The following is a 23,534-nucleotide window of genomic DNA, read 5'->3' as shown; positions in this document are numbered from 1 at the left end:
TCACTGTTATAGAAAGAATAACAAGGTATCAACAAAAACAACAACAACAAAAAGCAAGCAATGAAATGAAGATCAGATAATAATTACAATTTAAAAACAAAAAAAAATGCCACGACAGAAAATGTGTCTGTATGAAAAAAATAGGAAATTAAAGGTATTTGTAGTGCTTTATTCCTCCTTTTTCCCTAATCAACCATATGAGCATTCTGAATTAGAATTAGTATTTCTATCCTGCCATACCTGCAATCCTAATGTAATGTAGCCTTTGAACTTTGGAAATGATGAGGCTGGTTTCACTGATGGCAAAGTGCTAACAGTAGAATCCATTAAGATTTGCTTTTTCCTAACATGATTTCCCATTTTAATTAAAGAAATGTCACAGAGGGTTACAGGAGTTAAAGAATTTAATTTGGTGAAGTTCAGATTTACACTGAAAACTTAAAGGCTGCAGAATATTGAAATGCAGTCCAGTCTAACAGTAGGTGAGGATAACAGAATCAATTTTAGTTTAGGTAATAGTATTTGTAACTGTTTCACTTATATATTGTAGTATTATTTCTTTAAAAAGTAGTAATTTATTATTCCAGCTGTTCTTATTTCTTATTGTTCCTGTGTCAGAGATTTGTGCAGTTTTTAAATTAAAAAATTATTGAGAGTAACTGCTATAAGATAATTCAGGCAGGCAATAAGGAGGAGAAGGTAGACACTAATGGAAAAAGATGATCTGGAAACTAAAGGCACTTGCATTAATCATCTTGATGTAGGCGATACAGATGAAAAAATGTATGAGCAACAAAGGGAGTTAGAAACAAGTTTGATGGAAAGCAATACGGACATCAAGGACTTCTTGACCCACTCCTAAAATAATTTGTATTTCATAATATCTGTCCTATTATTGCTGTCACTCTTCGTAAGTTTTCCTTTGATCACTCTACAGTACGTGGGCTCCTTTATTTTATATGCAACATCACTTGTATTTATTTCTAAATTATTCCTCTGTTTTTCTGAAAAACTACATGATGTCTGTGGTATGAGTGTTGATGGATTTAGAACATGAGTGACTAAGCTATCTGTCTCATCATTTCTCATTAATTACTTCTGTTGTTTTGCTTGCTTGCAGTGCTGAGGCAGGGACTAGCATTTAGTCCTGTTTATCGGTTTTCCTTGTCGGATGGCACTATAGTTTCTGCCCAAACAAAGAGCAAACTCATCCGTTCTCAGACTACTAGTGAACCTCAGCTTGTCATCTCCTTGCATATGCTTCACAGGTAATCCTTGTTTGTTCCACCCACACTCTGCAGAAGGAGAGGGAAAGTACAAAGTTGCCAGAGCAAATAGATTGTTTTAGGCTGATGGACCATCAGTTGACCTATAACAGATAGCATGAAAACGAACAAGTTTTTGAAATCAACACATGCAGTGTTGGTACAGGGAGAAGACTATTTCAATATTACAGCTGGAAAAGATTATTCCAGTATTACAAGCCACATGCTGGATTTTCAATGGATCAAAATCTTCCATTAAACATTAAAAAAAAACTTCAATTTCTTGTTCTTAATTTCAGTATTTTAATTTCCTGTATTTCGCTTAATAGGCACGATAAACGTTCCAGATGTAATTAAATTTCAAAATCTTAGGAGGGTTAAATTCCTGTCGTTCAGAATCAGTTGCATATCGGGTCTGGGTCTTCTTTAAAGAATATATTATGATTTTTAGAACTGTGCTCTAGACAAGCTGCATGATTTAACTCCCTGTCTCTCCTCATTTATTGTCTTTCCTTTTTTTGTGTGCATGGAGTAGTGGGTTTTAACCATCCAATTCTGAGAAATGCCACCACTCTCAGTCAAATAAATAGAATATTGTGGACCTCAGAAATAAATTTAAAAAAAAAAATTGTCACTTTTGAATTGTTAGAATTTGTTTCAAATTTTATTTGCTGATTTTAATTACCATGCTGTTTTTGTGTAACCACAGCATCACATGTTTTTTGAGAAAAAGAAAATAAATGGGATTAAAACTGAAAATCATTGTATGGAGGCTATAGATTTGAAACTGACCTAAGCAAATGCTCTCTGAAATCTGTTTAGCATTTCTCATGCTTTAACAAAATGGGAAGGTTTATCTCTGCTTAGTTTGTGCAAATAGAAATGTTCTTAATGTAATCAAAAATATATACTAGGAATATCCCATTAGCATTTGTTTTTGGAAGTCCAGAGTTGATTCAGTTTTTCTCAGGATCCCCCCTTTTTTTTTTTTTTTATCTACTTGCCTATAGCTCTTTTACAGCTTTTAGTATTTAGGAATAGGTCTTATTTTTCTGGTTTCAGTTCTAGCACAGAAGCAAAAAGCATTGTGCATCCTCCTGTAAGCTAACTAAAATCTACTGATGAAAAGAGAAATGAACTCTAAATGCTCTCACAAGAGGGTATTTTTTGTGTATATGTGTCTCTTTTCTGTTTCCTCCATCTTACAGCCTTCATCTCTAGAATACGAATTTCAGCTTGTATATGTGATTTTTTTTCTTTCCTCTCCTTTTCCGAATGTCTTTGCAGGACGAGATGGCTAACAGACCGTTCCCACTCTTTAGTAGCGTCCAGTAGTTGTCTTGGCTCACATGATTTTTTGGAGCAATCTCCAAATATTCTGGCAGTGTAGAAATGTGACTTTTTAAACTTTTTTTTCACTATGAACTTGGTGGGCAAACAGCCCACTCCAGGCTTGTGCTAAGGCTAGCTCACAGATTTTCAGAGCTCCATCAAACAGCTGTCTACAGCTGTCTTGCAAAATATGTATTTGTTTGGATCATATGTTTGAGATGAGATTTCTCTGTTATGGAAGTTAGCTCTTGCTGAACTGTAGAGGAAAGAAATACATTAAAGGGAGAGAGTCTGAAATTATAACCTATCTGCATTTCTAATGACTGTCATTTAAATGAGGTCTAATTTTGTTTTTCCTCTATTCTGCTGATTTGTTAATGAGCAGCAGAAAAACCATACTGTTAATGTGCAGCCATGTTGGTAGCTGTATGTCATGCTTGTCAAAATGTCAATTTGTTTTTAGTTGTAGGTTTGCTATGTTATTTTAAAGTGAGGTTTGGGGTTTGTTTCTTTTTCTGTAACATAATTGCAAGCTGGCCACTGTCATTTTATCTAATGGATTGTTTTTCCTTCCCCTCGCCACATAGAGAGCAGAATGTCTGTGGAATGAATCAGGATTTGACTGGACAAGGAATGGGAAAGATATTGAACCCAATTAGCTCCAGCAGCCCTGCCCATCAGGCCATGTGCAGTGGGAACCCAGGTCAGGATATGACCATCAGTAGCAATATGAATTTTGCCATAAATGGCCCAAAGGAACAAATGGGCATGCCAGCAGGCAGATTTGGTGGTTCAGGGGGAATGAACCATGTGTCAAGCATCCAAGCATCCACTCCTCAGGGTAGTAACTATGCACTAAAAATGAATAGCCCCTCTCAAAGCAGCCCTGGCATGAACCCAGGGCAGCCAAACTCTATGCTTTCCCCAAGGCATCGCGTGAGCCCTGGAGTGGCAGGCAGTCCTCGAATCCCACCTAGTCAGTTCTCCCCTGCAGGAAGCTTGCATTCACCCGTGGGAGTTTGCAGCAGCACAGGAAATAGCCATAACTACACCAACAGTTCCCTGAATGCCCTTCAGGCCCTCAGTGAGGGCCATGGAGTTTCTCTAGGATCGTCGTTGGCTTCACCTGACCTAAAAATGGGAAATTTACAAAATTCCCCTGTGAACATGAACCCTCCTCAGTTAAGCAAGATGGGAAGCCTGGACTCTAAAGACTGCTTTGGACTCTATGGGGAGCAATCAGAAGGTACAACTGGACAAACAGAGAGCAGCTGCCATTCAGGAGAACAGAAAGATAACAGTGAGAGCAGCGTACCACCGGCAGTGAGTGGTGAGAGACCTGATGGACAGAATAAGCTGCATGATGGAAAAAGCCAGACAAAGCTCTTACAGTTGCTGACCACCAAATCGGATCAGATGGAGCCTTCGCCTTTGTCCAGTACTATGGGAGATATCAGCAAGGACTCCACGGGAGGGTTGCCTGGGTCTGGTTCAGCACATGGAACCTCACTCAAGGAGAAGCATAAAATTTTGCACAGACTATTGCAGGACAGTAGTTCTCCTGTAGATTTGGCCAAGCTCACAGCAGAGGCCACAGGAAAAGAGCTGAACCAGGAGTCCAGTAGCACAGCTCCTGGTTCAGAGGTGACTGTTAAACAGGAGCCAGTGAGTCCTAAGAAGAATAATAATGCACTACTTCGCTACTTGCTAGATAAAGATGATACTAAAGATATTGGTTTACCAGACATACCCCCAAAACTGGAGCGGTTGGACAGTAAGACAGACCCTTCCGGTAGCACAAAGTTAATACCTATGAGGACAGAAAAAGAAGAGATAAGCTTTGAGCCTAATGAACAGGTAAGCAAATCTTTGTATTATGTGTAAGTCACATGTTCCAAATCTGTGTTCCCTCCTTTTAAATTTTTTTCCAAACTTCCTCTACTGGTAATTTTTCGACACCTGAGGCTGTTTATAAGTAAACTGTTATCTGTCTTTTGAAATCCAGTGTTTTGAAATCCAATCTTCTCTCAGTTTTCCAGTTTATGTTATTAGATTGTGGTCATCGTTCTGTCTAAAAGAGCAGAGTGGTTGTGTGATTGACAGGCTCAGCCTGGAAAGAGGAACTGAAGGCAGGGGAACTTTTCCCAGCTGGTAGTCAGACCTAAGAGAAGATACTGACAATTGTTGGGTGATGCTAACTAAGTGACAGCTTTTCCCACAGGCTGTTGTTGCATGGCTAGATGGGCTTGTGACCTAGCCTAGCGTAACAAGCTGCCCTTCTCCTGTTTAAGGCAGGTTTATGTGCAAGGACAGGAGCTGTTTAAAAAGAGTGGTATCACCTTGGTATCACGTGTGCTTGTGCTATGCTTGCTTGATCTGCAAATTAAAATCAAGGCAAATCAGCTTCCTTTTTTTTAATGCCAGCTATTTTTTTGGTGTTGACTTTTTTACTTAAAGTTTTATATTCAACCCCAAGCCCTGTAGATGGTTAGCTGTTCAGTGCATTTCATTTCTCTCAGTACGTTATTTTGCATCCTATGTTTTTCAGGGTTCTGTGCAAGATTTTTTGTTGCTGTGCCGCTCTTGTTAGGGCCTATGCTAAAAAAAACCTCAATTTGTAGCCTTTGTGCAGAAATTCTCCTCTAAAATACAAGCATTTCCTAACATTGCTTTAACTCTTCTGTTTCAGTAGAATTTGACAGCTATGTGCCATTAAGTCAGTTGTGGTTTTTATATCCACCATGTGCTTTAAAGGGAAACTGAGTCAAATTACACTAATTTCTATGGGGATTAATCCTCAGGCCTGGATATCAGTCATTCTGAATACAGCTAATATTTTGTTACTGCCTGCAGATGGAGGGCTCAAATTCTCTTTGAAAATTTATACTTTGCTAAGCTAGAAAAACTTGGATAATTGAGAAACTGACAGCTAAACTGGCTAGAGTAAGCTATTGTAAAGATATCTAAATAATTTTATTTCTTAGTTCAGATCCTACGCATTGAAGTCAATGGTATTATCTCAGATAATACTGGATTGAAAGCATAGATCCTTCAATCCTCAGTGTTTGATACTGTACAGGAATTTAGGATTTAATAGTCACCAGAAAAATTAGGTCTGTGTATGTAAGTAGCTGAGTAGATAAAAATCATGACCTTCAGATGGTTTGCTCTCCAAAAATAAAAAGTTTTGAAGAATTAAAATTTTCTCATTCATGATCTCTGTGAAGAAAACAGGAGAGAGCTTAGCTGTGAACCTATTCTCAAAGGGCAGGTAGCTGTCTAAAGGGAAGATAGCAATCTAGTTTAAGCTAGTCCTATAGGCTTCTGTTAGGGTTGATAAGGAAAAAAAATAGAAAAATACTTATGAGAGAGCAGTGGGGAGGACAGTATGGAATTTTCCTAATGTGTGTTTAAAGTAGTGAAGGTGAGCTGCTGTCTAGCAATGTCTCTGCTGACTAATGGTAGCCTGGACAGCTACTTTAAATTGAGCTGCCTTGTCTTCGTGAGTAAAGATAGGCAGGTTGAGTCTCACCCTAAATGCAAACAATGTAACTGTAAGACTAACCTGAAAGAAAGAGGTTTCAGTTTCTTCGAGTATTGACCATCTCAAGCATTTGAAAACTGTGCTCCCAACGTTATGAACTCAATAAAATGAATAGTCTCTTCATTTTTTATTTTTAGGCTTTATATTTCTGAGGTCAGGGATGGGTTTGTTGGGGCTGGAGTACAGACTGTAGATGTATTGCCCTGTTTAAAGTTTGAAGGCAGAGGTTCTCCCCCAGGAGAGAAGGAGCTGGAGGTGCAGGAAGGGCCAGGAGCCGGGCCTGCAGGAGCTGTGATGTTAGAGCTGAAGTGCTGGGGCTTGCTTAGTGCTGAGGCAAGGAGAAGCCAAACCCACAGCAGCCACATACAGCTATTGGGTCATGACAGAGGGGCTTTTGTTGTTCATCCTGGTTTAAAATAGTTTTAAACCCTACTTAAAATGCAGTGCAACTTGGAGCTGAATAAACAAGAGAAATCCAACCTGGATAGGAGAGGAAATGGTGGGGAATATAAAATAATGTAAGCATTTATCTAGCTGGAGGCCAGGCCTTTATACAAATAACCACTTTACTCCAATTATAAAATCACTGAAAATATTTAGCATCAAAAACTCTTCAGCTTTGGAAGACGGTCTCCCACAGGAAGTGCTCATTGCCTAAATTTAGATCAAAGCTGGAACTATTTAGTACAAGACTGGAACACAGATTCTTGTGCTAAATTCTTCCATTCTCCTGCGTCCTTTTCCCCCCCCCCCCCCCCCCCCTTCTTCCTCCTGTATGTAAAAATTAGCTGTGTGCTTGTGTTACCTATTTTGCAGGTTTATTTAAAACTTCTCATCCCCAAGGAATGTTGTACTTTTAAGCAATTAGTCACTTGAGTGTGCAGTTTCTTTGGAAACTGCCGTGGAGCGGCACTGGGATGGCTTCTGCAAAGGGTGCTCGGGGGCAGAAGAGCCATTACATTTTCTCCTTTTACTTCTGGTGTGACTTTCTGAGCAGGAAATGCTTTGAAGTGCACCAGTCACCTAAAAATAGCAGTCTTCTAGGTAGTGAGTTTAAACATACACTTCTGTGGAGACCAGCAACTGACAGGAAACCTTTCTCAAATGGCAGTGTGTATTTCCAGGACCTCTGTACCTTTTTTCCTTCCTTGGTGTGATGAGGGTTATCGTGCTTTGTTAGGCTGATTGCTGTTCCAGTTCAGACCACTGTGGGGAAGAGGATGAGAGAGAGACCTGCAGGACTGCTGCTGTTAAGTACGCGAGCACTTGTGCTGTTCTCTGCTACTAAACAGGGAAAGCAGTGGGATTATAAGTTTTGCAGCTACAGATTTGTTCCAGAGGTTGTCCCTCAGCAGTGAGCCAGCCCAGAGCACTATTGTGGGGCTGCTGTGGCAGGACTTCACCCCTCATTCTCCTGCTGTGTGCTCCTCTGCTTCTGCTGTCTCTCAAAACAAAGAGCACACACACTGCTGCTCTTCTGGAAGAGCCCATGATGAAGAATCAACATTTTCTGGCTACTTCCCTCCAAAGTGAAACAAAACACAATGTAATGCCCAGGCTCTCCTTGCCCCTTAGTAGAGGCAATAACTGAATCTCTTTCATCTGCTCCATCACTGACTTTAGGAGACACTTGAGAAACCTGCTTTATCTGACACTAATGTTCTTCATCATCTCTGACAGAGACAGCTTGGAGGCAAATGAGAATGTAGGGAAGCATCACAGAAACATTATGCACTGAAAAATGTTATCTATTGCAACAGAAAAGAAACATTCTGTTTTGCTATTTTGCACTGCAAAACTCTCGTAAAACTGGGTGTGGATTAAGATGTTCATATTACAGATAAAGAAGCCAAGATGTAGGAACGTGACATGGCTTATCCTCCGAGAAAACACTTGGCATAGTATGGAGTGAAGTTCTCATCTCTAGAAGTATTAGCCTCTTGTTTAGCCAGGAGACAGTATAGACAGTCTGTTTGTCTGACAGGAACTTTGTAATGCTACTCTCCCCACCAGTGCTGTTCCAGAAATCTTCATAAGCATGTACCTTTTTCTCCCAAAATTCACATCGTGCTCTGGTGTCCCTCATACATCTTGTGAACATTGCTATCCCCTTGCTTTACTTGGAAACTAGTAATGGCCTGACACTAAATTGTCTCCTCTATACACATCCCTGATCTTCCAAAAAGCCTGTTTCTTAGAGTCAGAGTCTATTAGATTAATTATAGATGCTGGTTTCTTCTCAAAATTCTATCAGAACCTTAGATTGGGAATTCCATTTTCTGAATAGCTTTTAGTTACAGTTCTAGAAGTCTATTTCCAGAAGTTAGTAGTAGATGATCCTTATAATAAAACAAGGTACCTTTTTTTTATTGCAGTTAGCAGAGAGGAAGACACAATATTGATTCCAATTCTGACTTACATTTTCCTCTTTTTAATTCTCTTATTTGTGGCTAGATTTAAGCAGAGATTTCTTGTTTTCTTTTTACTTTTCATGGTCAAATGTTTGCCTGTGCCGAGGAGGCAGCTAGTGAACTAAACTGTAACTATACCTTCCTTCTCTAATCCTCAGGTTGTGTCCACACCTAAAGCCATCCTGTGGTAAGCAAAACGTCCAAGGTGGCTTCATCATATATGGTTGTAAGGGAGTTTGGAATGCAGTGTCAACGCATGCAAGCTGTGGGCATTGCCCATGGTGAAAAAGAGCTCTCCAGAGAGTGCAGAGTTCAGGGCATTATCCAGTCTTAATCTATAGAAAGATTCCCTCAGGGGAAGCTGGGCTTTGACATGGCAGCATTTCCAAACCAAACTGCATGTTTAGGTGTTGCTGTTTTAGTTCTGCTAAAAGAATTCTATTGATACATGGACTTGCTTTATGTGATGGTGGTAAGTACTTAGAAAACAGGTGCTTTTTCAAATGGAAAAAGAATTTCTAAGCACGAACTAATGTATTCTAGGACCTAGTGTCTCAGTTCCAAGGAAATGGATGGAATTGTGTTGTTTAGAGGTAGTAAAAATATATGCACAAGAACTTTCTTGTGATGCTTTGCACTTTATCAGGAATTTTTTTTTCCTGTTTTTAATTCATGACAAATAATTGCTTTGCAGGGAGTTTAGGGTGTGCCTTCTATTTACATAAAGTTCAATCTAGACCATTAACAAAATAAATATAGAGTATAAATAAAAGAAAGATCCCATGAAACTTACCAAGTAAATATTTTAACACTACTTTCTACACATATGGTGCCATTTGTGGGTGGGTCTGGTAAAACTCAGGCTAACATTATCTTGGTGTTTTTGCAACAGTTGAGAACCCTCATCTCATCAAAAATTAAAGATAAAATATTTATCTTTATTGATATTGATCATGCTAAAGCCAAAAAAAGAAGAAGAAGAAATAAAAAAGAAAGGTTATGTATTTATGTTGTATTTGGCCTTTCGTTGCCTCTTCATGGGAGGAATTAAAGGCATTGTGGGGAGTGCAGTTTTCTGACACGTTTGTATCATATGTTTTCTTTGTTTTTTAGTTTGTTATTTTGTGATATTTTTTAATGTTTGATGTTTAAACAAATTGCAGTAGCCAGAATGTTTAAAAAAAAAAAAACTCCACAAATTCAAAGGAAAAAACTCTGCAACACGTAAAAATTTCCCTCACTGTTGTCTAAAATATGCTTAATGAAGGCCATATGTCTTAATTCCCCCAAAGAGTATTGAATCATCCTTTTATAATTCATGATACTCTACATCAGCCTCCTCTACCAGCTCTTGCAGCCTTCTTCCATCAGCTCTCCCAGTGCTCAAAATGCAGCTTCTGTAAACATTTCTTGAGTATCTCTTGCTTGGAGTGCCTTTTTGAATCTGCTTATCACCTGTCCTCGTAATGATTTAGGTTTCTTCTAATGACATTCAATTCCTCTTGGCTCGACCTTTTCTGTTGCTATGCTGTGTCAACCAAACTGCCTGTACGAGCCTGGGAGGTAGCGAGGCAGCATGGGGATTTGTCAAGAGCAGGCAATGTCAGACCCATCTATTTTCCTTCTGCAACAGGGTAACAGGCTTTCTGGCTGAAGTGAAGCAGTGTATGCTGTGCATCTTGATTTTAGTAAGGCTTTTTGGCACTGTTACACGAGGCATTCTCGTAAGCAGATCAGAGATGCATGGTCAAGATGAAACTACTGTGAGTGGATAGGAAGCTGCTTAGAAATCCTTACACACAATGTAATTATTTAAGGATTCACTGTCAAAGTGGAAGTACTGCTGGAATTTGAGCAGCAGCTATTCCATATTTCAGTTAACATAAACGACCTGGTGCTAGGATGGAGGACACTTAGTAAGACTGTGTGTGATACCTGAATGTCTGGAAATACTTCATAGGACAAAATTCAATTTCATTTGCAAGTAGGATATAATGTTGGCAAAACCTTAGGAGAATACTGAGGATGAATAAATGCTATTTATTACAATTAGGCAAGAATAATGGCACAAAGGAAAAAAAAAAGAGATGGAGAGCAACCAAAGTGTGGTCTGGACACTGCAGCAGGACTGTGGGTGAGCTGAGGGCAAATCATCAAGAGTGATAAGAGGTCTCGAAAATAGGTTATAGGTTGCAGAAAATTTGAAGATTTGAGATTCCTTGACTTTAGCCTCAAACCCTACATGGCATGAAGCAGCTTTCAAATGCTGAAAAAATTAGAAGGCAGAAGAACACAATTTGTTCTCCAGATTCAAAATGCATCTGTATGGAAGGGCCTAAATTCCAGTGGGGGAAGTGTAGTGTTGACACTGAGGGGAAAAAAAAAAAAACTTGAACGTTAGGGATGGTAGAGTGCTGAAAGAAATTCCCTGGGGAAGCTGTGGATTTTGTCACTGCCTTTCTCTAACAAGAGGTTATATCCACTTCTATAGGTTATGGCATATACTGATTGTCTGCCTCGAGGCTTTAAACTTCTTCCAGCACCAGTTCCAGATTCTGTGATTTTTTACCACTTTGCCACTAATACCAGCCTCCAGATCACCCACATGCTGCTTTTTAACTGAGTAAACCCTGCCCTGTCTGCACTATATAGTCTGATCTATAGGACTACAAGGTTGTGTGGAATCATGTTTTATCATTTTATGTGTTTTAACATTTTATGCGTTATCATGTTTTTCTGCAGTAAATGATCCAAAAAAGGTATGGAGAGATGTAACTTAGAGACACCCTAGCTACCTTTGAGTAAAAGAGCTCAGCTGTCCAGGAGCAGGTTAGCTGTGGCAGCAGGAGTTGAATACAGCATTAGCACACCACTTCTTAGCTAGACCAAGCAGCTCGGTAGATAGTTGAAGGTATTTCAGCTCAGGTATTTCTTCTCTACTTGCTGACCTCTGCAGCACAAGCTCTCTGTGAATAAGCAAACAAGCTCATGAGGTGGTGGGTGAATGAAAAAGAACAAGAATGGTATCCTGGTGTGTGTGTGTTTGTGGTGCTGTGGCTCTGTTCCCTTTCCATCCAGTCTGCTCAAGCTGCGCTCCTCTTCTGTGTTTGCAGACTCCTAAGGAAGATGCTGATTTAGGGGTGATTTTTATTATAAATACTATCATAAAATGTTTCCTGTACTTGGAGGTAACTGAGATTGTACTGCTTATTTGTAGCTATTACCCAACAGAGTTTTAAAAGTCTTTCCAGTTTAAAGTAGGATTAGAAAAATAATAATTGTAAGCCAACTTTCAGTGAGCCGTTTTTAATTCTCAGTGCTCATAGACAGAGAGGTCAACAAAAGCAATCCTGGTGAAAAGTAACATTTTTAAGAAATACACGCAGGTCAGCATTTATGTTAGTGTAGGATGAACTTTATGTTTTTTGCCATCTTCATTTCATGTTAGATTTCTATTGAATTAAATGTAATTAGATTTCTTTCTTGCTGTAGAGAAGTTATTTTCACAGATCTGGAAAGCTGTGAGCAAAATGAATTCCTAATCTAGTAACTAGTTGACAGTTGTTAATTTATAGAGCTTCACTGAAACGTCTACTTCTTGCCAGCTAAGTTCTATACAGATATTCACTGTTACGATTTTTAATGTAAGAAAGAAAATACGCATGGGGAATTGTTTTAGCCATGAAGCAACTTTTCCATCATATGCTTTTAATCAAGTCATAAAGAGACTGGAAATACAACTGTGCTGAAAGCAGTATTTGTTATACCTACATAAATCCCCATCTTCATCACTGTGGGATCTCTTTCCCTGCCAAATTACACATGCTGCCTGCACAGATGATGGCAAGAAGCCTCCTGGTTCCCACTGGCACGAGGTACGTGTTGTGTGGCTGCGTGCATCCCAGTGCCAGGGTCCCGAAGGGAGTGCCCACGCTGCCTGCAGTGCCACGCTCCCCAAAGCAAGACGGGTGAGTCCCAGGCAGCCTTCAGTCCCTTTTTGACAAGTTGGTGAGCTTCCTTTGGGCTGCTTGGAGGAAACATATGAAGGCCCTGCCCTGTAGCACGAGCAGGGCATCGGGAGCAGGCGAGCAGCAACGTGTGTTGTGTTTTCTCTGTTTGCAGCCAGGCAGCGAGTTGGATAACTTGGAGGAGATCCTGGATGACCTACAGAACAGCCAGCTACCGCAGCTTTTCCCAGAGAGCCGCCCAGGCGCGCCGGCAGGCTCGGTCGACAAGCAAGCCATCATCAATGACCTCATGCAGCTCACCAGTGACAGCAGCCCCGGCACGGCTGTGGCCACCCAGAAACCAGCAATGAGGATTTCACAGAGCAGTGAGTCCGGCTCGCGCATGGGCAGGGAAAGAGTGTGGAGCCCAAAGTGGGGCTGCCGTGCCTGTGGGCCTGCAGCAGGGGAGGAACGAGGCAGCAACTCAGTCTTCCCCGTTGTTGTGCAGTGGCGTAGCGCCATCTGCGGTCATCTCGCTCTGAAACGCAGTCGGAGATTGCATCTCAATCGCACAGTGCACTTAGATCCTTTCTAAAGGAGATTTAAGGTGTGCTCTCAAAATAAACGTTTCTGTTGGAACGTGCTACAGTTATGGGTGATGCTGCTGCTGTAGGGCTCTTGGCATCAAGAGTGTGTGTGTTTTGTGTTGATGTCGGTGTCTCTTTCTCAGTAGTTCTTTCCATAAACAGGACAAGTGAGGCTTTTTGAAGCATGACAGAATGCTTTTCCACAGAATTAATAGAAAGATGTATGATTAAGAAGAAATACCTAAATTTGATATGAAATTGTGGCTCCTAGTTGAGTCATTTCCAGCTGACTGTTTTCCTTAACTTTATCGATTAATCACAATTGAAATGTTGGTATGCCACCATAAAATAGTGGAAAGAAAGCAAGTAAGGCAGCAGTTTTATCAGCTAGGAATGCTGAAGAAGATATTATACAGAGTCGCTGTTTCCCATTATTTTTTTTCCCATTGTCTAGGACAGCAGCATCTGTTCACCTCCTTAAATGTATACTGGAGGGCTTTTTTTATAAAATGGAGTTTAGATAATATTCTTAATTAAATGTAGCCATTCTGATTCTATTTTTATTTTTTTTTTAATATATAACATAATTTGACTAGGAAGCTTTTAAGGCCAATTTGGATGGGGCCCTGAATGGCCTGATCTAGTGGGTGGCAACCCTGCCCACAGCATAGGGTTGGAGCTCTTTAAGGTCCCTTACAACCTTAGCCATTCTATGAGTCTATGGAATTTAGTTCTTAGAAATGTTCAAGTAGTTATTAATGTTTACATTAAAGCCACTACAGACCTTTGCAATACAATTTGTTGAAATGGAATGCAAGTACAGGAGTACTAACAGCAGCAGTACCTGCCAGGAAAAAATTCTCCATGCCTCTGAAATCTTCAATATATTCTTTCTGAAGCATGGTCTCTCCTGGCTCCTTTCAGCTTCTCAGAGTTAAGCCTTTGCTTTGGCTTGTAAGTGTTCAGAACCAGTCTGATTGAGCTCTAAGTCCCATCCAGCCTGCTACGTATATATATAGAGATTATATATCTATACATGCACAATATAATATACAATAATATATTGACTGAAATTGTTTTCCTTTTTGTCCTATACAGTATTATCCACTCTATTTCTAGGTATTGCATAACACAGGGGACTTTGCAATCATTTTCATATCTTTGACTTTAAATCTGCTTTCAAAGCTGTTGGAAGTGTAGTAAAAGTATGATTATCAATGAGAGTATCTTGGTGTGTAACAGCAGTTTTGAAAAAGAAGCATCCTGTTTACAAAGTAAATTAAAAACCTATTTTTCCCCCTTCTAGCTCAGTCTTGTGTTTGCACCTAATTCTACTAGGGATTTTCTGCCTTATTTTCATGCAGAAAACAGGTGCATGGGAGTAGTGAGTGGCTTTTTATATGCTCACAGAAAATCAGTGTAAAATGAATTTCAAACTAATTTTTTCCCCAAAGAAATAACCTGCTTTCGTTTTTTTTTAAGTTGTATATGAAAATACTTTAAATAATTTGACCTGTTACAAATATATATTTTTTAACTGTTGAGCACTGCTAGATTTGCCAAATTCTTACGAGTTTGTTGCTTGAGGAGCAGGGAGCCTTCTTCAGTCCCATCCTAACCAAAGGCAGAATGTGTGATCTGAGCACCGTCATATCTGTGTTGTTCTTTGGTGCTGCATTTCCAGCTTTGCTTTTTGTAGGATCAGGGATTGCTTGCAATTAGGCATGTAGTAACTTACTCACCTATGTGATCTTTCAGGCTTACAGGGAAAACTGTTCTGAAATCATCAGTAGTGATGAGTTTTGGGTCAATCCAAGACTTTGTGGTGGCATTTTTGTCTCGTAAGTTACTTTATTTGCTTCTCTGGACAGACAGTAAAAACAAAAGCATGACCATTTATTCATTGTTGCTGAATCATGGAAGTATTTATTAATGACAAAAATAAAGTAAAATAAAATAAAATAGAAAGGAGATGTGGAGATGAAGCTACAGGATCAGGTATAGACTCAATCTGTCCTTAATTTTGGTAATTTCTCCAAGGACACAGTTTATGCTGGAAAAATTTCAAGAGAGATTATTCCTAACAATCTGCCTCAGAATGACATCTGCCCGCAATTACAGTCCTACTAGGTGTAAGATTAACTGTGGCAGTAGTATGCACATCACATAGTGGTATGTTTTGCTGCAGTGACCCTCTAAGTTAAAGTATCACTTAAGGTTTTTAAAAAGGTAAGTCGTATCTCTTTCAGTGTCAGAATGTTCCATTTTGAAATTTACATGAAAATGTCAAGAAGGGATGTTTCTCAGACAGATGGAATGGGTAAATTAAGCAGCATTAAATAGCTCAGCCCAAAGCTTTGAGTGTGTTTGGGTTCTTTTTTTTTTTTTTAACAAGTTTCCATTCTTGTAACTTTGCTTTTTGTTTGCTCCTCCTGTCTAGCTTTTAATAACCCACGAGCAGGGCAACTGGGCAGGTTATTACCAAACCAGAATCTACCACTTGACATCACACTGCAGAACCCAACAGGTGCAGGAGCCTTTCCACCCATAAGGACGAGTAGCCCATATTCAGTGATACCTCAGCCAGGACTGATGGGCAGGAATGAAGGGATGATAGGAAATCAAGGAGCTTTAGGAAACAGTAGTACAGGTAAGAACACTTTCCATTTGTTTTAATGTACTTGATTCACAGACTACATTATATGTAACTTAATGTTGAGGTTATTAACAAATACAGAATGCATGTATCCTATCAGTCTGGGGGAAAAAAAAGAGGGGTTAAGTGTGCTGTTACATATTGGCATACTTTTTTTGAACTTAATGCATATTTTAGGTATGGTCCTTTCAAAACTGTGGACATTATAATTATTACTCTTTTGGGATGTATCTCTACAGATGCTGCAATTGCCCTTAGTTATCCTTTACTTATTAATGCTAGTTCTCATTTTAAATTAAAGAGTAGTTAAGGCTTTCATCATTTTCTGAAACATTTTTTTCTGGAACCATGAGATCTTGTAATAGTATTATTCATTCTGAACTGTTTGTAGTGTACTGATTTCTTCACACTACTTTAATATTGTATAAAGATACTAAAAGATATTTCACTGGAAAAATCAGTCTGATTGACTTACTTCAACTGATACATAGTCCAAGACTGTACAAGTGTGAAACAACTGCTAAGAAAACTGAATAAATGCATATTTCATTTCAGCTGGCTATTCATTGCCAAAATTTGCATCAGTACTAAAAGAGACATACTGACAGAGTCTGATATAAATTATATGAATAGAATAGAGGTCAACTTGTAGTCTTTCAAGTGTCCTATTACTTTCACCTTCTGTATAGATATTTGAGGATGTTATTCATCTTATGTATACAACTTAGAGAGTATTATCTGTGTTCCCGCCATTTGCTTTAGCACACCACATATTTCAGCTGATAGAATATGTACACAAGCAGAACAAACCTGAGGATGCAATACTGAAGCAAATTTTGCTCAGCAGATGAAACAGTGACCCTCTTCAGAGGGTTCTTCTCCTCAGTTATACGTCACTAAATAAATATACGTCACTGAACAAATGAGTAGTAATTGTATGGGTGGCTTTTAGCATTCATTTAAGGATGTTGCAAATTACAGCTGGATGGAGAAATAGTCCACTCTGAAATCCATATTTTATCTGTTCTCTGGACTGTATAAAATTGAAATGTGCAAACTGTACGAACATATTGTTCTGAGTGTGTTTTTTGTTGTTTTGCTTTCTTGTGTGTCTGTGCTGCATTGGCATTTTTATTTTTTTTTTACTACTGTCAGAGTGTAGAGTTCTGTATATTCCAAGTGTAAATAAACCGTATCGGTTGTTTACAGTAGATGTAGGAGGACTTCCCCTAAAATAACGGTAATGAACTTCAGCATCTATCGGAAAGTTCCTGTGAGTAATTTCCCTGCACTGTATATTGGTTCGAGATTATCTTGGGTAAGCCTTGAAGCTAAGAAGGCAATATACTATGAGTTAAAGGACTTGCCAAAAGATGTTTGCAGAATGCAAATTTGAATTTAATCCTTATAATTTGCAAGTGTGTGTAGCGATAGCATGTTGTTACTCAAGTCTTCATTCTCACATACCACTTGGAAAGTAAAGCAGACACACATCAGCAAACGTGATTCATTTCCTGAGGAAGGAAGTCAGTGCTATCCACACACCCTCAGCACCTGTTGCAGACTACACGTGGGAACACTTACTCTTAACAGTGTTTCAGAAATGATAAAAGGGTCTTCCTCACGTAGAGTGCATAATAATCTCCGCTGCCTTGACTAAGCAGTGTATGGCATCTTTCTGTAGCCCTGCGCATTTGGACAGGCAGTTGTGTTGCAGTGCGCTTTGAGTGAAACTGCTGCATTTTCATCTCTAAAAATGTAGCTCGTCAGCCAGCTGCAATTCTAATGCTGCCCTGAGTCATGCTCCTCCGCCTGACCCTGCCCAACTTTTGTGCAGGAATGATCAGTGGTAGTGCCCCGCGACCTGCCATGACATCTGGAGAGTGGGGAAGCCAGGCTTCTGCTGTGAGGGTGACGTGTGCACCCACCGCCAGCGCCATGAACAGGCCGGTGCAGGCAGGCCTGATCCGCAACCCCACAGCCAGCATCCCCTTGAGACCTAGCAACCAGCCTGGCCCGAGGCAGATGCTTCCATCTCAGGTCATGAATATGGGTAAGTGTGTGGAGTTGTGCCTTTACGTGTGCGCTGCGTTGTCAAAGGTGAAGCAGCAAAAAGTCTCACTGCAGTTCTAGATTTGATGAGAACTGCATTCCATAGTGAGAGCTTCCTGTGGGAGAAGGAAGGAAGGTGTGTAAAATGTTAAGTTTTAACATGTGTTAATAACAACTCCAGATATTCTTTAGCTTCTTAATGATATGGATTTCCTAAGAAAGCGGATGTGAAACTTTAAAAATATTTTTAAAGAGGATATGCTGTGAATGTTGTCATTGTACTTGGCCAATTCCAAAGCATGTACACTGCTCTTACGATGCTGACTTTGTATACTACCTTCCTAAATACTTTTCTTGCTAATATTTTACATCTATGATGTCATGTTGGCTGTTTTTTGTAAACCCTATCACAGTTCTTACATCGTTTACTCAAATTTTAAAAGTGATATTTAATGAAAAGTAATGATGCTTTGAAGTGTAATGTTACTGGAGTCTTAATGCTTTTAGTGCTTTTAGTGCAACATTGATGATTCAATGGAAAGATTTATCATGAAAGTAGAAAAATCTGTGTGTTTGTTTTTCCTTAATTAGGGCCATCCGAATTGGAGATGAACATAGGAGGACCTCAGTATAGCCAACAGCAGGCTCCTCCAAATCAGACTGCACCATGGCCAGACAGCATCTTGCCTATAGACCAGGCAACATTTGGTGGTCAGAACAGGTGAGTCTTAGTGACACATCAAAGCATGGAGAGATTTAACAGGCCAGAGTTGTTTATGCCTCATGGAAACAACGTCCTGTGTAAAATATCTCTACAGCTATGTCAATGTAATGTTTGTAGTGTTTTATCCTCATGAAATGTGTATGTGGTGCATTAACACTTGCAAATGCTTTCTTTGCCATTTAGTGGGTTGAAGGAATTAAGAGTTCTGTATCACAGAAAATGGTGCTGGTGCTGCAGGTAGTTGCACCAATTTCATCTCTCAAATATGAAAATGAACGTAATTCTGTCTAGTTTTAGCGATGTTGTTGCTAACGATGCACATTACAGTTAGGTATATGGGTCATTTCAAAAAATTTTTTCACACCAGCGGAAATGACCACTGTAGCTGTCGCCACAGCTGAAACACACCACCCACCACCTCGCTGTGCTGACATCCACTGTTTGGTCTCCAGAAACGTTCAGCAAGCATCCGTGAATGTCAGTGGCTGCCATTTTTTCCATAGGGTGAAGGAATTCAATTCCACATCATTGCTTCATACACACTTCCATGTCAGATGCCATTGTGTCAGTGTCCCTCTGTTTCCATTTGCCACATGGCAACAACATGGAACAGAATATTGGTGGGAAGGTTCTACCTCTATTGCCATACCACCAACATCCATCTCTGAGGTCGTGGACCAACATAATCAAATAAGAACTGTTACTTTCGGAGCAGGACTCATACAAGGAAGATACTTAAAACTAAAAGTGGGAAAATGTCACTTTAAATAAAAAAACCTTTGAACTTACAACATGGCTGTGTCGGAGCAGTGTTTTTAGTGGTGCAGGACTTTGTCAACATCTCTTTTGTTTGTTCCTTTTTAACTGATTCCTTTAAAAGGGAAGAAAGATGAAGTGAAGGGGAGCATGCCGGAGGTTAGCTTCTCCTTAGGTAACCAGAACCAGATTGGATCACAGCCTATTTTAACTCTCATGTAAAATAGTTGTTGGTTATTATGCCTTTAAAATAATGTCATAACTACAAGAAGCAGTTTACACTTGCTTAAAAAGACCTGTATGTCTTCCCCAAAAAGCTTATAGCTTAAATTGGAGATATGTGGACTATATAAGTGGTGCAAAATGGACAGACAAAGGAAAAACACTGAGATATTTTGAACTATGTAAGAATATCTTATCCAGTAGCAGATGGGAGGAGTACTGAAAAAGAAATCATATGAAATGAAGAGGAAGCAGTTGGAAAAAAAAAGTGTGTGAAGAAAGTTGAATCTTCTGACTGTGTTATCTTAGTTTTCATTCCAAAAGGATGTCCTACAATATTATACATAAATTTAACATTGTGGCAATATTCTCTGCTACTTTTCTACTTTTTCACATTTTTCAAAATGCATCCTAGTGCTAATTCTCCCCCTGTTAGGATGCATATATACCAAAAGTACTATTGACATAACTTACCACTTTATAAATGATACCATAATATAAAATACAAGGCCCCAGATTTTGGTCAGCAAGCCAGGGAGATAATTCTCCAGTTTTGTCATAGCTAGAGATGGTGGAAAAAAAAAAATACTGTTGCGTTGTATCTGAAAGTAATCATATTTTGATGATCTAGACCAAAACAGAACTGTTGAATTGTTTGGTGCTGTCTCTTCGTTTTATATTAAGCCCTGGGATTTTAATTTGTATGATCTGATTGTTTGCATGACTATTGAATCATGTAGCTCTTTACAAAGTCAAAATGTGAGTAAAAATAATTACTTGAGACAGAAGTTAAACACTGTCATTCTGGTTTATAAAAGAAGTTGGAAAAAAAAGTCATTATTGAATAGTGCAAAGAACTTAGCAAATGTTTTAAACTTTTTCTTACCATATATATTCATGCCTATTTACAATTTGGGCGAGGTTTTCTTGCTAGCCCCATGGACTGATTGTTTTTCCAGCTCATATTTATAAGTCAACTTCAAAGTTTGCAAGCAATTTAATTGGAAGATTTTTTTTTTTCTGCGTATTCCTCGTCTTTGCTGATTTATAATGCTATGTTGAGAGTTGTAGAAACTTCTCTGTATATGAGGTTGATTAATGCTTTTGCAGTGTGCTAAAGATAGCTTGTATACCTACAGATTTAGTTGTCCTGTTTACTGTCCTTCAGGGTGTTTTTAGGTGTATAGCCCAATGATGCATCTCTTTCCTTCTACTCTTCTTTGACGTAGAGATTAGACCTTCATGGCAACCACATACGTTAAAAGCAAAGCCCCTGCCATGGTCCCTCAGCACATCCTTCTCTCTACTTCTTTCTAAATTGGAGAGGGATGGATTTGGAGGAAGGACTGTTCAATGGATTAGGAATTGGCTGGCTGGATGCCAAAGGGTTGTGATCAGTGGTTCTGTGTCAGGGTAGAGGCCAGTCACAAGCAGTGTCCCGCAGGGATTCTACCATCATGTGCTCATAGTAGCTGCCCTTACTCACAGAATGCTTTTCTCTTAATATTTGCTGTTGTAATCTTGTAGCACTGTGTGCGATATAGAAGCCCTACAGTCTGTGAACAGTGCAAAGCAAAAACATGTCATTTGTCTGCTGCTAAGGTGTAATTTCATAGTTTATTTCTCAGTAAGTTTCCTCCTTTAGGTTGGGAATAAACATTTATTCTGTCTTTGTAAATGTGTATGTGCTTTGCATACAAATCCAGGGGTGAGGTAGGTAGGATTTGTAGGGCCCCATCAGCCTGGCAGTATCCCAGTTCTTGCTGATGCTCTTGAGGCATATAGCCAAGTACATAAACTGGTACCGAAGTGTGCAGTTCCATAGGATGTGCTGAATTATTACAGTGTTTTACTGCAAACAAAAAGGTGAATGTCCTTTTCTTCCTGCTTTTGGCCAACTCTTCCAGCTACTCAGTTTGTACACATTCAGGCAATCTTTGGACCCCTCTATGGCTCTTCAGTTTGCTTAGTGTGATAGAAAAGCAGTTAAGAGTAACTAAGGAAATGAATTTTTTCTCTACTTGTGATTGCAAACTTAATAAAATATCTAAAATTCAAGGTTATACTTACCCGAAAATAAATTTATTTAGCTTTCCGTGTTCACTGGTTGTGTTCTCTACTGACTTCTGTGCCTCTCTGCTGATACACTTCTCTCTGTAGCAGGGAATCAGCAGTCGGGTGCACTCGGTGTACTTGCTTGTTGGATACACAGCACTTGAAGGATCTTGACAGGCATTAACCACGCTATTTAGATATTTCTTTGGGAGGCCAAACTTTCATCCAGAGTAGGTTTCTAGACAAAATTGACAGCTATTAAAGTAATCTCTGTCTCCACTTGTTAGTTCAGTTTGACTACTAATCCACTGATACTATTTCTCAGCTTTCAGCAGCTGTTTACCAACGCAGTGTTCATGTTTTCACAGGCAACCGTTTGGCAGCTCACCAGATGATCTCTTGTGTAATCATCCTTCATCAGAATCACCAAGTGATGAAGGTGCTCTCCTGGATCAGCTTTATATGGCACTAAGAAATTTTGATGGCTTAGAAGAAATCGACAGAGCTCTGGGAATACCAGAACTCGTTAGCCAGGTATAGTGGAATCTGCATTAGGTACATTAGGTACTGTGGTTAAAGGATAGCTTGTAAGATGGAGGTAAAATGTATGTTGCAGAAGGGAATTCTTCTTACAAGCTAAGGTGAGGTTGTGTATTTTAGTGGAAGTCAGTCTAAGAGCTTGCTGTCACCTGAAAAGCTTGCTTCAGCCCCAGCTTTATAATTCCCACATCTCTCATGCCACCCTTGCCCAGTTCTTGTTTTGATGTTTGCTGTGCCCATCTGCTTTATATAGTTAAATCAACCCAAACTGAAAAATTAAAGGCTTTTGCTTATCTGGTGGTCAGAGGAACAGCTCTGGGTGGGAGAAAGGTACGATCATGGCCAGAAACAGGACAAAGTGAAGAAGCAAAAAAGGTTATGTAGACCTAAGATCAGAGGAGCAGAATTAAGACCTTTGTATTACACTAACATCAAGCTTTTGGATAGGCAGAACTGTCATTTCACCTGTTTGTTTGTTGTTTGTTTTTTTCCCTTAGTTAATAAATGTGAGATAAAGGATAGTCATTCTTCACCGTGAAGCAAATAATTTCATTCCAAGCACTTAGAATTATATATTTATTTTCAATTTGGAACATGCCACATTAAGTTGTTTGATGTACTTTTTTTTCCCACAGTTCTTTTTGCTAGCTTTCGTTTGGTTCTGGTCCGTTTCAGTCCTATATAGTGCAAAAACATGTATCAAAAAAAACAACAAAAACAGCTTTTGAAGGAAAGCTGGTACTTGATGTTTCTGACATCGAAATTGTATTTCTGAAACAGCCATATGTGCCTCTATAATGATTTCATGTTCTCAGACAAGCCTAGAACACCCATTTCACTTCCTAGAGTTCATTAGCAGCCTGGTGATAACTTCTGACTATCTCGGTATTTTAGATACTACTTTTATCTCTCCATATCCATGCACTATCTGTAACTATGAAATAGGACTGATGAAATCTTGCTTTGGACATGTGAAAACTATTCCCAGAATTAACTTGGTGCAACACAGAACTTGCTGAAGTGTCATTTGTTGGTGAACTTCAGTTTTGCATTGTGAAATTTCTATGCAGTATCATATAACTTTTGGAATACCACTGCCCAAAAATGCGAATGATGTTTTATTTCAAACTCAGTCTTAAATATATTTGTGTTTAATAAATGTCTTAGTGGAAATGGTTAACGAGTTTTACACATAACACAACTGTCAGATTTTGGAATATGTTTTTTTTTTAAATATCCATCACACATCTTAGAAAAGCTTAAAATCTTTATTGCATGAGGGCAGTGAAATTTAGATTAACTCAATTTCCAAGGACAGTGTGGAATAAGCTATAAAATTATTCTGGCAAGAGCAAATATTACCTAGAATAGAGTTTAGAATTGTGTTTGCTTTTTGTGTTAATGGGTAATCAGTTTGTGCAGAAGTGCCCTGAAAGAATTAGG

The 23,534-nt window shown here is 39.2% G+C and overlaps 1 protein-coding gene across 8 annotated transcripts in view; it reads left to right on the top strand.

Moving 5' to 3' along the window:
* The window catches only part of NCOA2 (nuclear receptor coactivator 2), a 188,481-nt gene that overhangs the window by 144,140 nt on the left and 20,807 nt on the right, over positions 1–23,534 (top strand). For all 8 annotated transcript variants that reach the window (XM_042869028.1, XM_042869026.1, XM_042869025.1 and 5 more), the window contains 7 exons: positions 1,121–1,268; positions 3,185–4,454; positions 12,675–12,885; positions 15,527–15,736; positions 17,580–17,795; positions 18,386–18,515; positions 21,920–22,085. In XM_042869028.1, coding sequence (XP_042724962.1) covers positions 1,121–1,268; positions 3,185–4,454; positions 12,675–12,885; positions 15,527–15,736; positions 17,580–17,795; positions 18,386–18,515; positions 21,920–22,085 — 2,351 coding nt within the window. The remainder of the gene's footprint in view (positions 1–1,120; positions 1,269–3,184; positions 4,455–12,674; positions 12,886–15,526; positions 15,737–17,579; positions 17,796–18,385; positions 18,516–21,919; positions 22,086–23,534) is intronic.

This window comes from Lagopus leucura, unplaced genomic scaffold (assembly GCF_019238085.1).
Source record: "Lagopus leucura isolate 7727_CA_CO unplaced genomic scaffold, USGS_WTPT01 Super-Scaffold_100002, whole genome shotgun sequence".
NCBI lineage: Eukaryota > Metazoa > Chordata > Aves > Galliformes > Phasianidae > Lagopus > Lagopus leucura.
The sequence above is the reverse complement of the archived record's forward strand: the minus strand, read 5'-3'. Positions and strand labels throughout refer to the sequence as shown.